The 15,731-nt window shown below is 39.9% G+C and overlaps 1 protein-coding gene across 4 annotated transcripts in view; it reads right to left on the bottom strand.

Moving 5' to 3' along the window:
- LOC125240544 (protein cycle) overlaps positions 1-15,731 on the bottom strand; it is a 119,695-nt gene that overhangs the window by 23,603 nt on the left and 80,361 nt on the right. For 3 of the 4 annotated variants that reach the window (XM_048148448.1, XM_048148449.1, XM_048148447.1), the window contains 4 exons: positions 14,509-14,719; positions 13,231-13,434; positions 12,232-12,347; positions 10,847-11,070 (listed from right to left, as the gene is read on the bottom strand). In XM_048148448.1, coding sequence (XP_048004405.1) covers positions 10,847-11,070; positions 12,232-12,347; positions 13,231-13,434; positions 14,509-14,719 — 755 coding nt within the window. Of the gene's footprint in view, positions 1-6,558; positions 6,954-10,846; positions 11,071-12,231; positions 12,348-13,230; positions 13,435-14,508; positions 14,720-15,731 lie in introns of those variants that run through there. The other variant, XM_048148450.1, reaches the window with a different exon arrangement.

The raw sequence follows: 15,731 nt of genomic DNA on the forward strand, positions 1-15,731 counted from the left end.
TAAATACATTGCTACCAACTTAACAAACCAATTCGCAGAGTCGAGACTCCTTCGTTTTCTGCTGCGTTCATTGGCGACGCGTCGAATCGCATTCAAATGTATGAGAACTCGACTCAACTCGGCTCGATTCGTCTTAGTGGCCAGGCTTCAAAGAACCATACCATAGACAGTTTTATTTTCATGTTTGCACTCAAACTGCATATTCAAAATAGTAGGCGGTCCACTAGATAACTAAGATGACTGAAAGTAGGTATTTGTTGATTTATAATTTTCTTTCAAAATAAGTGCTTGGTCGTAGAAAAAGTATTGTATGCAACGGTGTTTAACTGAGTCAAAAAATGCTCGTGGCGTCTTTATTAACAATTTTCGGCTTCGCCTCAAATTGTTACCCACGCCACTCACCTTTTTTGACCTCTTTTAACCACCAGTTGCATAAAATACTATAAAATCAAGGTTTACGGCACTTTCCCTCCACTCCAGAGACGATTTTTTGTTTCATCTTGTATATATAATATACCTATCTAAATCGATTCCTTATACCCGACTATCTAACCACAGTCTCTTATAAAACTCCACCTCATGTACAATAATAGCAATTGGTTAGTAATTTAATATCATAACATTGCACAAAATGTATGCGTTCAGGTAGGATTGCACAATGGCAACCGAAATCATGAAAATATATTACATAATCAATTTAGTAAGTATAACTCTATTTAAATATCACCCTTGTTCCCATCAATTTTATATCTTTTCTACGGAACTAAAGTTGATTAAGAATATAAACAAATCAGATGGTAGCTCTGCCACATAGTAGACTTATCAAACTATAAATTACACCTACTTACACAAAACAATCTTAGAATGATGAAACCTACTCCCACATACCAGACTTTAAAAAAAAATTTGTTGAACACAAAATATTTCCTACCCATCTATGACACTATTACTAAGTAGTACAATCACTTATCAGTGAAAGCATATCGTCACTACTTTTAAAAAAACTTGTATCTTCGTCTGTCAATGAAAAGAAATTTGTAGTAAGTATGTATGGAATGCATATAGACTTACTGCGTTTTAACTTTGAGGAACAGCGTGAGATACGAGATTTTTTAAAAGTAGTGACGATATGCAGTGCTATTTGTTAAGACAAAATTACACTGCATGACCGTGTACCTACCTCTGTATAAATTACTTTCGTCTTGGGTTATTGGACTGAGTCCAGAGCCGCCAGACCTTCCTCATATTCTCAAGGATGAAACTTTGGGATAATGTAGAGTTCGTATCGACGGTTAATATCTGCATACTACCTAGTTTTTACCAGACGCTTGAAAGTCTAACTTACCCTAATTTTTTCAAGCTACGGCCGGCGCAAATGGTAAGGAAATGATGATTATCAATTCCTAACAGTATTTACTAACACTTATATAAAAACTCTTTAAAAAAAACCTTATATAAGTAGCAAAAAATGGCCGACAGGCCGAGTTAGGTAATATGCAGACCAAAACGTCGATACGAACTCTATATTATCACAAAGTTTCATCCTTGAGAAAATGAGGAAGGTCTGGCAGCTTACGCTCTTAATTTAGTCCATAAACTTTGATGGATTTCTGCATAGTATAATAAAAAAGAAATCTGGGATTTAATTAAAATATTAACACAATTCATTTTACAAAAAATAACGAATAACATTAACGTAGGAATTGTGGTGAAATAACAAATCTCGTAAAATATTTACCAAAATAATTATTAATAATATACCTACTATATCCAAATAATTTACTAAAGACATTAAAGAGTTCCGTATATGTTGAATACAGAGAACTATAATATAGTTCTCTGTATTCAACATATACGGAGCCATAAACTTTTTTTACTTTCCCGTGTTTACAAATCGTGCGAAGTAAATATATTATATTTACTTCGCACGATTTGTAAACACGGGAAAGTAAAAAAAGTTTATGGCTTATTGGTATGTGCATACATTAAGTAAATGGTAATGCTTATATGTATGTTAGAAATACCTTCAAATTCATAAAAAACTGATAAATATGTCAAAAAATGCTACAAAACTTTGTTATATTTACATGGCGCGGGCGTGACAAGACCAATCGTGACTGATCTTTAAAATGGATGACCTCCATACACTAACTTTACTGTAGTTACCAAATGGTCCCAGTGTTTTCATATTCTCCACCATGGTAACATTATACGCCCCCTTTTATTGCAACTGAGCTGCGCGAGACTTCGAAACCCTTTTAGAGTTGCTAGTTAGGCATTCAGGAAATGAATTTAAAATATGATCTACATCAATTTTATTAATGAAGTGATTTAAAATATCTGTGATTAATTATTGCCAAGCACTTACAGCAGACTCTCTCTATTGGTCAGTTTTAAAGGAGTTGATTTTGCTTTATACTCGTGTAATGTATTTCTAAGTTCCATCACTACGAGTAACCTAACGTATGTACCACCAATCTTTGACACGACCGTGTTACAAGGTTAACCGGACATATTCATGATCTATCTGTCCTAACTAGTAAAATATTAAAAAATAAAAACAATAAACATATTTACCCAATCACGACGCACAAGCTCCAGTTAGAGCAAATAAAAATACGAATTGATAATTATAAATTATAACAACCCCTAGGCCGTGATTTACGATGAAATTCGTCACCAATACGCCGCTGTTCGTCAGTTATGTACTATTTTTTATTAATCTAACCTTGCTTACCGAGGACAATTATGATGTCCGTCAGGGTGTCGTGAGAGATGTCTGAATAGTCACAATATTTGCACCAAATAACTGTACCTATAGCGAAAAAAACTGATATGGGAACATCGCTGCCCCTGTGGCCATGAGGTTGACCGACTTGGGCACCACGGCCTTTCCTGCCAACGAAGCGCTGGCCGCTTCTCGAGGCATGCTGCCCTCAACGACGTGATCCGCCGGTCTCTTGCGTCAGTCAATGTGCCGGCCCTATTAGAGCCGACCGGCATATCTAGGACGGACGGTAAGAGACCGGATGGGATGTCGTTGGTTCCGTGGAATATGGGACGGGTGCTGGTTTGGGACGCAACTTGCGTTGACACACTGGCCCCGTCTCATCTCCACCGAACCTCTGTGAGGGCAGCGGCAGCAGCAGAGGCGGCCGAGAAAATAAAGGTAGGAAAATACAGCGGTCTCGGCGCCGAATATGTTTTTATTCCATTCGGCGTCGAGACCCTTGGTCCGTGGGGCCCTGGCGCTGTGAGTCTCTTCAAGGACTTATCGAAGAGACTAAGAGACGCCACCGGCGACCGAAGAGCTGGCAGCTTCCTCGCTCAGCGTATTAGCTTGACAATCCAGCGAGGAAATGCTGCCAGCGTCTTCGGTACTATGCCACAGGGGCCGTGTTTAGATTTACTTTAGTTTAATTTTAGATTTATTTAGTTTAATTTAATTTGAATTTTTATTTTATTATAATATAATTGTCATGTGATGTAAGCTTCAATAAAAAAATTTATTCATTAAAAAAAATATATAACAATAAGTTTATAAGTAGGTATTAAAATTTTCGTGGTGTGTGTTGAATGCTGTGATTCGATATTAGATAAATAAATAATTAAATATGTCGGTATTGTACCTAATTAATATCAATATTTGATATCGGTAAAAAAAATACTGCTCTCATTTACTTAAATAAATGACCTGTATGTTTGCCGATCAATTTGCAACAGGGGCTTGTTTTTCTCGTAATGCATATAATATTGTTAAAATATAATCATCACCATTAGGCCTTGTGCATTTTTACAGATGATTTAAGCAGCATCTCTGATCGAGCGACAGCACCGCTTGTGGCCATATAATCCAATTCGTGATCGGCGTAATCTACCACATAGTGTTACGTGAAAACAAGCGCCTGTTGCAAATTGATTGGAATACATTCATGTCATTCATTTAATTATATGAGAGCAGTTAAACAAATTGTTGTTGATTCGACCGATATCACGTGTGATTTAAATGTTATTATTGACAGTTTAGTGAGGTACAGTTTATTGATATATGTTTAATGCTTGATTGCTTGAGGTACAGTTTTCTTCGCTATAGGTACAGTTTAGGTACAGTTATTTGTTGCAAATTTTGTGACTATTCAGACCTCTCTCACGCTATCCTGACGGACACAAATTATGCAGACCGTAGAACTTATTATGCCGAAAACGACCAACTAAATTTTTCATCAGATACTCACATCTGTCAGTCACTTTGAATACAAAAAAAGGCTGTTCGCTTTCTACAGAAATGTGGTCCATTGAACTATAATTTTACGAAACAATTTTTCGTATACTAGTGTATGCCTAATTGTACCCAAAAGACACATTTAACAACAATAATAATAGAATAACTAATGCACCTTTAACCGTGTAAAGGGCTTTACAGGCATTCAGTTGGTTCACGTCGATGTTATTCATTGTATTACGACTCATACTAGATAAGTGGGTTCAGCGTTATAAGAGTTAACTACTACATATTCAATTATTCACCTTTAAATAGTATGAGCAGTCTTTAAAAACTGACTAAGATTTATTGTGGTTCTAATTAGACGGTTAACATACAAGTCGACGACTATGCTGTAAAATGTAAATATGTTAAATATGTTTGTCAATCCGCTATACCTTTATCGTTACATTTTTAGGGACAAGGGCTGAGTGCCAGTTGATTTGTCAGTAAGATTGTAGTTAGCTGCAAAGTTCTCCCCCTCACGGGTAGAAGTTTGTATGTAGTACCTAATGGTACAGGTCGGTTCATGAAAGCTGGCACGAATGGAACGAACAAACTGATTGTATGCTATACCGTCGCAACTGTCAATAGCCACCATTTTATTGGTTAACCTGTCACACACATAGATATTTTCATTCATTGATTCTTTTTTTTTTTTATAAATGGGCTTACTCTTGATCAGCCAAAGGCTGACTAGCCAAGACTAGCCAAAGGCAAAGACGTGGCCTACGATGGAGTGAGCTCGCCCAGAAGATGCCTGTTCACTCTTGATTTGAAGGTTGCCGGTTTCCATCTATTCGTGCCAGGTCTTGTGAAATGACATGCAGCGTCTAAATAGAAGACGATAAAGGTATTGTGCAAGAATTTTATATATATCTCTGGATAGTGCGTGCCGACCAATGAGTTGAAGCCAGGTTCATTCACCTTTACTCCTATGTTCTATCTCATTCCAACACTGTGATGTATTGCCAGATAAGTTAATAAAAAAAACGTATAAAACATTCTTCAATCAAATTGACTTACTTTTCTTTGTATTATACAAAAAAAAACTCAATCAAAAACCTTATTTCTCCGGTATTTACCTCCTGCGTACTATGGGAACACTAATAATAAAAAAATATGCCCGATATGTCAGAATTGTCAAAATTCATTCACCGATTCAGAGATTTATTTTGCAAAATAAACGTTTTTCGACGATTTACTTAAGTTCTGAGCTATATATTGCATAGTGAACCATTGTGGAAGTAAATGGAAACCGAAATCCGACGTAAAATTTCACAAGTAAGTACTTATTTTACCAAAATGTTCATAAACCTCACTGGCAATAAATTTTCTTCTATTTTGCTTGTAATCTTGGTTACTTCTTATCATTATATTGTTTTCATTGTCTCAAATTATATCAAAATTCCCACGAATAGGTTTAGAACGATAAATATGACCTTTAAAGAAAAATAATGCTATGTGTGGTTTTACGACTAGGGTGACCAATCTTTTTTCTTGCATGGTATTTACTCTTATTGAATGGAACTAAATCTATCAACTTGGTACGGTTTCTATGTTCATAGTTCATATCACAGTATAATAATACCAACTTTATATAATTTATGTCTTTACAATTAACATGAATAATATTAAACTTTTCAGTGTTCCAAAAGATGAAGGAAGGAGGCAGCATTGGCTGTTGGCTGTCGATTGTACCGATAAAAGGAAATGTTTCAGAGCGTTCGACAATTTGCAGATTTGCACTTTAAGCCTGAAGATTATGACACAGAAAGAAATTTAGAAATTTTACCTGTCCTAACTACTGGGATTTCCCCCACATTGTTAATTACCACACCGGGGGTTGATAGCTACTGGGATTAGTTTTCCCAGTAGTTACTACCAAAATATTATTGTGATGGTTTAAAGTGACCAAAACACTAAAATATATATTCCATTGCATGCTTTAATAAACACAGGTGTCAGTTAGTAAAAGACAAATACTTATGTAACTCCGTATAGACAGATAAAGTCTAAGAAAAAAACGTACCTCAAAACCATACAGAAAAAGGTACGGTGAGCTAGATGGCGATACACCTTTGGGGTAGGTACGCTCAGATAGATGGCGCTAATATTAATATTTGACATTTTAACACATATCAATATCATATCAAGCTGAGAATATTGTCAAAACGGAGGTTCAAAGGTTTTAAGCCTGTGTCGAGAGATGTAATACGTCAAATTCCGCGGGATATCCCTAATGTATGCTTAATCATGGACACCCTAAAGAAAGAGATGCAAGACCGGCGTGACGTAATTCAAGGTCAAATTTTCTGGCTTCAAAGTAATGTTCGGCGTGCAACATCCAGTATGTATATAAGATTCTTGGTATTGTGCTTGCCACAAAAACAATAGCGGCCGTGTAAGAACAAAGAAACGATCAAGGCAGCGGCCACGGCAGGCCGGAGAAGTTGACGGGTCCGCCGAGGCCGGCGTCGGCCTCGAGCAGGCTCATGATGACGGCCATGGCGGCCTCGCCGTTGCCGTCGAGCCCGAGCGAGGGCAGCGGCGGCGACACGGAGGGCGGGGAGCCCGCGAGCTCGGCCGCCACCGGCGGGCTCGGGCCGCCCGCCGCGCTCAGCGACACGTTGTTGCGCACGTGGCTCAAGTTGCCCATCTCCCCGCCGAATATGTTGTCCACGAGGGATGGCTGTATATATAGTTCATAATAAACATTATTTAGCAATAGCAGTAGTATTCTTAGGGCCAGTTGCATCAACCACATTTGACAGACACATCATCGTCACGCAGCAGATGTCTATGGAACTTCCCGTACTAAAATGTAACTAACGCTTTAACGGTGATAGACGGTTTGATGCAACCGGCCCTTAGATATGCAAGTAGCTTATACATTAATATAAATAGAAATAACTGTCTGCGCAAAAGTAGGTAGGCACTAATGAAATTAGAGAATCTCATATACATATAGGCAAATAAAAAAACTTTGCATTGAATACTATGCTTGAGTGGTATCTACCTATGCCATTAACTTATCAACATTATCTGCAACTCGTTTTATAAGCAACACGTGAGAAAATGACCATTGGTGATGACATACATATATCACCTCTAGGGAATGCAATTACCGGTCGTTTTTCAAAACCGGTAATTTACCGACATAGCGTCGGCAAAACCGGTAAACCGGTAATTTCCCGGTTTTTAGTTTATTTCATTTAAAATCAATATTTTCCGTCAAAATCGATAATTAAGTAGTTTTCTTACTAGTGTTCATTAAACTACCACTTTCAAAAGACAAATATGATTAATGATCTCTTGAAAAAAGCAGTTTTAGGACTTTGTTAGAAAAAATAAATACATTTTAGATGCTAAATCTTACAATTAGCACTCATCTTTGATAAAATCAACTAAGACACTAGAACTGGCGTCGTTCGGTTCAGCAGGAGCTCAGGGTGCTAGACATGGGGTGGGAGGAGGTCACTCAAACTGCCCAAGACCGGAGTAAATGGAGAAATATGATTCGAGCCCTACACCCCAGCAGAGGGTAACAGGATGTAAAGAAGAAGAAGAAGACACTAGAAATCATCACAGATTATTCATATAAGTATCACGAATTTGTAATTGCGTAAAGGACAACTACAGGGGACAGGACCCTGGTTCTTATATGCCACCAGAACAGTGCTGTGTTATACAGCAGGTTATGTCACATCCTGGACTGGCAGATCCCGCAAAAACAGGCAATTTTCGTCTAGGGCAAAGGTGCAAACAGATCCTAAATATACGTCCATTGATAGAAACGGCTTATGAATTCAGTACTTCGATGATCCTCTGCTTCATCGACTATAGCAAAGCCTTTGACTGCATCGTTTTGTCATCAAGCATTTGGTAGCTTTCATTGAATTGAAACTCCGTTGAAAAAGGAAACTGAATTGGCAGAGAAACTTCGAGCCCTTTTACTTTTGTAAAAGGTGTTGCTAAGATTACCCGTCACCTGTCTACGGTGAATATGTCATCAGAAGAGCCTGCGGAAGCTGGGAGGGCAGATTCATCATTGGTGCGCACTAAAATAACGGATTTTCGATAGGCAGATAACACCAATTTTCTGGCCGCCAATGAAGCGGAAATGGTTGACAGCACTGGTAAAATGGAACGCATCAGTCTGGAAACGCATCTCAAGATTAACCACAGTAAAAACCAAGCTCATGGTGGTGGATTGTGGTAAGTAGATACAACACACAGATGCTCTTAGGCCAGTACCAGTAGATGACTTCATATACTTCGGCGCAAACATCGACAATACCGGTTCTTCTGGAAAAAAAAATCAGAATACGCATAGGAATGGCCAAAAGAGTCCCAGCTACAAGGATTATCTGAATAATTCTTGGTTCCTGAGAACCGCATATCTCTAGAAAAACCAAAACCGGATTGGTTTACGTTCTAGTCTTCTCCATTTTCATCTATGGAGCTGAGAGTTGGAGTCTGAAAAAGGCTGCAACCGCATTGACGTTTTCGAGATGTGGTGCTAGATGAAGATTTTGCAAATACCCTGGACTGCCTTCCGTACAAATGTGTCTATCTTACACGAATTGAAAATCAACACCAATCAACCATCTGTTTACGTAGAATTTTGGATTTTTTGGAAGGAAAAAGGCCACAACCTTGAGCAACTAATCATTACTGGCAAGGTTGATGGCTAACGATCCCGAGGTCGCAAGATGGACAGATGAGATCCCTTCCACCCTCTACACCTAACTTCAGAACCGGAACAGAAAGTCAGAATAAAACTGATTCTATTTGGGACTTCACTACCCTCAGCAATGAAGATACCAATGCGAGGAGGAGGGGGTCTTATCTTAAAAGCTAATCAAATATTTATATAACAATGAGTAAATTTATGGTCTTATTCTTCATTCGGGGTCTAAATTTGGAGTTTATAAAACCAACTACGGATAGAAATTGTCCACAGTCCACACTTGTTGGTTTTATAGAAATCAGGTTTTTTTTATCTTAGAACCGACAATGCAGGCAACAATTCACGGACTCTAGCCGCTGCAAGAACTCATGCCTGATGATGGGTCTCCATATAACACGAAACATGTCGGCGGACATACTTAGGTACGTTTATGAAACGACAACCATTCACCCCTATTACAGTGGGTAAGATATAACAAACATGATTTCAATACCAGAATATAGCATAGCAATTACCTACACAAAAAATAAACGGTTTCGTGGAGAAAACGAATTCTTTCTAAATAGAGTGTTTACCAGAAGTATCTACAAGTGTTTATTTATGAATAAATTGCGACAGAAGTGCTTTTTGTAGTAATTTTTAAGTAAATTTAAATTTCGGTAAAAAACCGGTTTTTGAATATATTTACCGGTAATTTACCGAACCCAAATTTGGCAAAATTACCGGGAAACCGGTAAACCGGTTTACCGGTTTGCATTCCCTAATCACCTCTATTCAAAAAAACCGGCCAAGAGCGTGTCGGGCCACGCTCAGTGTAGGGTTCCGTAGTTTTCCGTATTTTTCTCAAAAACTACTGAACCTATCAAGTTCAAAACAATTTTCCTAGAAAGTTTTTATAAAGTTCTACTTTTGTGATTTTTTTCATATTTTTTAAACTTATGGTTCAAAAGTTAGAGGGGGGGGGGGGACGCACTTTTTTTTCCTTTAGGAGCGATTATTTCCGAAAATGTAAATATTATCAAAAAATAATCTTAGTAAACCCTTATTCATTTTTAAATACCTATCCAACAATATATCACACGTTGGGGTTTGAATGAAAATAAAAATCAGCCCCCACTTTACATTTTTAATTTTTACTTTTGCACTTTAATAGGGGGGTACCCTAATAAAACATTTTTTTCCGTTTTTTATTTTTGCACTTTGTTGGCGTGATTGATATACATATTGGTACCAAATTTCAGCTTTCTAGTGCTAACGGTTACTGAGATTATCCGCGGACGGACGGACAGACAGACATGGCGAAACTATAAGGGTTCCTAGTTGACTACGGAACCCTAAAAATGAAACAGTTTGGGAATGTGGTATTTTGAGAAAAAAAATAGCATTCTGTGGTTCGGGCATTTCAGAAACATTTCATTTTGAGGAAAGTAGTTTCGATAAATGAAGTAATATGACACTATCATATAGCATAGAACAGAGGTGTAATGTTTGAGTAAGCTTGGAACAATGATTTTATTTTAAGCAATCTACATCAAATGAGCACAAGGGACTGTTTCTTGTTACTAATCCCAGAGCATGGAATGGCACACATTTTCATCATTATGATATTCCGTGGCGTTCATTATATCAAAATTAGTATTTCCCCGGAGCTGTGTTCCTCTTTTTGACACATGACAGTGTTCATTCCAGTGTTAAATAAACTAGTGCTGTGGCAGAATCTTTCATTTCGATTCAAATGTTATTTCAGTAAGTTGATAGAAATCGTATATTTGTTTAAGCGCCTCCTTGTACATAGGACCTAATCAAATCAAAAATCAAATCAAATAAAAAAAAAGTGAACTTACAGCTCCGGGATAATAGTAGTGGTAGTGTGTGTAGGTGTGCTTACATACCTGTTGCAAGAAGACTGCGTCGTGCAGCACGTCGGGCGGCAGGTCGGGAGAGAAGCCGGGCGGCGAGCGGCGCAGCGCCTCGGTCGCGATGGCGCTGCCGATCTTGTGCGAGTCCACCTGCGAATCTATCAGCCGCTGCATTTCCAGGTCCAGTTCTGAAACCCCACTCTGAAAGTCACTCGCGCCTTCGTTGGTCGAAGCCCCGGCCTCTCCGACGTTCGCCTCTACGCACAACATAACAAGCAGATAAATACGACTCGGCCTGTTTACACTGTCATACTTACCTATTGGCTATGTGCGGAGTCAACTCGTACAATGCTTGCTGTAGATACGATATACTTGTAGATTATTAACATTGTAGCTAATCAATAAATTAATGGAGGAGCGGTGTCTCTTGATACAGGTATTTTATACTTAAAAAGAGACACCAACCTGATTGTTGTTAAAATATCTGTGCTACTGAATAAATCATTTTTTTATAGACGAAATCCGGCATTGTCAGTCACATAGCCAATAGTCAGCAGCTTAATGTTATATGCTGAGCTAACCTTCAGGTATAACGAATTTAGACAGGTATTATTTTAAAGGGTACAGTTACTTAAAGTTGGAACCTTTCAAGCTGGCCCAAGCACTTGAGAAAGTTGTGTATGAACACTCTTTTCTTATTCACGAGGATGGAATTTAGGTTGGTTTAAAAAGTCTCAACTATAATATTCGATCGATAAACGGGCAAAAAGTATGTTGTTTCATGGCAACGTCAACAGAGACTAAGGTTACATTAAAATAAAATAGACTGTATTTGTATCGAATACCCCATCTCAAACTCAAAATGATACTTTATTCAGGTAGACCTAAATACAAGCATTTATAATGTTTGCCTAGGATTCCTAATTTCGTTTGGCTTTGTAAGAGTTGATATTACCGTTTAGTTTTCTGTGCACATTCCGCAAAAAACTACCAATTAGATTTAAGGAAATTTTGCAGAACCTGCCTTATTGTTAAATTTACTAATAAGACTTGGTAAGCCAGACTAGAGGCGGGGTTTCACGGTACGTACAGTCCCCTGCAATAACGAGTTACTCTTTGGATGCCGCATAAATATGAAACACGCTGTAATGGCTCATCAAATAGACCAAGTCCGATATTTTTGCGGCTTTCGTTATATGACATGTTATTTCTATGTGCGTAGCGGAATGCACAAAAGTTCACGCAACGCTCACAATAATATCTTTTTCGTAGCTATTTATCTCTATCGCTCTTGCGTATTGACGCGTCAGAGCCAGACTACATGTCCGTGGCGTTTCGCGTCGCAGAAATGTCATTCGGCTACGGGGATAGTACTTTCTTATTATATAGGTAAAGCCCTCGAGCACACGGATACGTACTGTGTTTATAGACGTCAAAGGAGCCAAGCTCCGAGTCGGGCAGGAGCGCGGCGTCGGTCTCGCCCAGAATAGTATTGTTGGCCACCAGGTACTCGATGTCTTTGGTCCACGGGTTCCTGCAACCAGACCATATTACAGGCACGAGCTTATAACATAGGCTAGCAACTGTGTGATACATAATGTTTGTAGGCACGGTATTGGATACAGGAGGAAGCATAAGTCACTTTGTTGTATCGGAATAAACAGGGCAACCGATCTTTGTTTTTAAATTCAGGGTACAAATTAGATTGCCCTTTAAGTAACTCGCCTTAAAATCTATCGCCAAAACATATGCGTTGGATTTTGTATAAAACTTTCTAGATTGGAGGGGCCTGGAAATCGGTTAAGGTTTAATGGCCAAAAGGAATCGTTTCCCAAAATACTCGTAGACTTCCACTTTTTCGTTTGCCATATTTAAAGAAATTTTAATAGAGACAAAAGACTTCTTCTTAGTGTGTAATAGTACATTACATCAGAGGCCGGGAAAATGAGGATTTCCGGCCAAGTGGGTATATACGGCCGAGCGAGCGTGCGAGCGAGGCCGGATAGGGATACGAGGCCGGGAATGCGTTTTCACGCCGAGGCATGTATAGTGCTTTTCTCAAACATACAATGAAATAAAAAAAATGCTCTAAAGGACAATATTTTATAAAAAAAAGTTACTTTGCAGGCCTAGGCCTAAAAAATAATATGAAATCCCTTTACAGTCCTCTCGAGTTGTTGCGCCCAAAAAGCGATACTTCCCAGCCCATTTTAAGGAACGTAAAGACAATATTTCATTGCATGTTTGAGAAGAAAACATTGCTTGTCTGAAAATAAAATGTATTCACATTCCAAATATCTTTTTTCCACTCTGCGAAAGAGCGTAACCGAAACATGCGAGCGAAATGCCATACTCAATCACCGCCCCCTTGAAATAGTTTATGGCATGGTTAACGATGGTGCAGATATAATAATTACTTGAAAGGTTTGAAGTGCGTCTGCACCCTGGCGAGCGAGCCGTCCTTGCGGCGGAAGGTGAAGGGCGGCGTGAGCAGCGGCTGCCGGCTGAGCAGCGCGGCCTTGTGCGCGCGCGCCACGGCGCCCAGCGCGCCCGCGCCCACGTACTCGTACAGGCTCGTGTCCAGCAGCTCCTGCGGGAGGAACCCCAGCGCCAGTGTCACTCTGGAAAAACATTGTTGAGTCAACTTAGAGCTGGTTCACACTTGTCGGGTCTCGGTCCGAATTTTAATCGGACATTCTGGTGGCTGAAAATTTTATATGAAGCTATTCACACTTGCCCGACACCGATTTTGTGTCAACAAATGTCGACCGTTTTGCCAGCCGACATGACGGGATAAAAATCGTGTCAGGTCTCGCTGGCCTAGGAGTAAGTATGGCGCTATTCACACTAATCGAGTCTCGGATATTTGGAAACCGCGCCGCCCGTACCCCCCTTGTACCGCCGGCCGAACCGTTTGAAATACGGGCCCTACACCCGAGATGTAGGAATAGAGGCGCCGAGATGTGGCAATAGTGGGGACGAGTTCCAAAGCTTATTTTTTGCCAGTCGGAACGAGTCGACCCTCGAGTTTCCTGTCCAACCCTCTTTCGGTGGCTGGGTTTGGACAAGTTTTTTTTCTGTGGTTGCGGCGTTGGCGGCGGCGACTTGAGGAAGGTTCTGGCTACAGGCCAGCCTTGCTCATGTGCATATCTGCCGCAATTGGTTTTCCCTTAGTCGTCTTATAAGATGCCCACGAGACGAAATGGGGTGATTTTATGGGGCTCTTAGGTGACTAAGGTAGCCCATTCTTAGGGTAGGACGCCTCTGCTAAAATTACAGTTGTTGACCGCAGTTATTCGGGTCTTTAACTCATCGCTCATTACGTTGAGTTCCGTTCGCCTCTGGTTCACTACAGACTAGCCCAGATCAGTTGTAAAAACAATCTACAGATGTAGTGCGACATGTTTTTCCCTCGTTGGTCATTTTCACGGAAATTCACGAACGTGTCATGCTATTTTAGTCAGACTCATGGGCTCAGTACAAGAAGTGCTAACTTTGACCGAACTAGCATGACAAATCGGTCATTCTTTAAAAATATGTCTGCGGTATCATTCCCCTGGTCTATTATATTTCAATACATTTTATATATAGGCCAGGGGAATGAGACAGAAGACATGTTTTCAAAGAATGACCCAAATATGGTTTCCGAGAAAATACAATGGAAAACCATTATGCAGTATATTTGTAGCAAGTACCTTTGATCAACAAAGACAAATTTCCCATCCGTGGCGTGTCTGGAGACGAACTGCAGGCGCCTGGTGGGCGGCGCGGGGGGGCTGGGCGCGGCGGGCGCGGGGTCGGGCAGCGCGCGCGCGACGGCCACGAGGCACGACATGCTGCCGTCGCCGTCGTCGCCGCTCTCCGCGACCGCGCACACCTCCACCGGCGCAGCCAGCTTCAGGTAACCTGCAATCACAGACCATAAGGTAGCCTTTACATCTGTAACATACTTACGTAAATAACGTTCCATTTACACTTTCTGGCGACCGGTCTGGCGCAGTCGGTAGTGACCCTGCCTGCTACGCCGCGGTCCCGGGTTCGAATCCCGGTAAGGGCATGTATTTGTGTGATGAGCACAGATATTTGTTCCTAAGTCATGGATGTTTTCTATGTATATAAGTATTTATATATTATATATATCGTTGCTAAGTACCCACAACACAAGCCTTCTTGAGCTTACCGTGGGCCTCAGTCAATCTGTGTAAGAATGTCCTATAATATTTATTTAATAATATTTAATTTCTTTTTTCGATAATTAGATTAAGGGCTTGTAAGTGGTCGGTGGTGGAGAGGCCTGGGCGGAATACAGCCTGTTCGGGCGGTTGGTGATAATCGAGTGTTCCCGAGATACGATCTTCTACGATTTTAAGAAATATCTACACATTTACACCTATGAAAAACTTATCGTAAGTTTTGCTTACGGAAGTTTTGTGATTTTCAACTTACTGAAAGTTTACACTGTTGCAAGCAAGCAAAATTGAAAAGAAAAAACCTACCATCCTAGTTACTCATTCGTAAGTCCAAAACTTATCAATCGCGAGCATTGTCGTGTAAGAAAAAAACTTTAGCATGCTGTGGACGATTCTGACAGATTTTTTGGTTTAAATTTTCAAGCTGATTACAGTATACTGATGCGGTAACAGTCATTTCCACTTGGTAGGAGTTCCCAGTGAATAATACCATGAATATCCCACCAAACGGACAGCATAACGTTTTTCGGGTGAGGCTCTGTTTTTGGTGCCTCTATTCCTTTTTCGTTTGGAGCTAGCCACTGACGTTTACGTGTGTGATTTATATATAAGACCCATTTTTCATCTCCAGTGATAAGATGGTCCAACCAGTTGAATGTGCGGCGAAAAGACAGAAGTTGTATGCAGATATCGGCACGGCGGTTTAGTTGATGTCTATCAAGTTCGTG

The sequence above is a fragment of the Leguminivora glycinivorella genome, chromosome Z (genome assembly GCF_023078275.1).
Source record: "Leguminivora glycinivorella isolate SPB_JAAS2020 chromosome Z, LegGlyc_1.1, whole genome shotgun sequence".
NCBI lineage: Eukaryota > Metazoa > Arthropoda > Insecta > Lepidoptera > Tortricidae > Leguminivora > Leguminivora glycinivorella.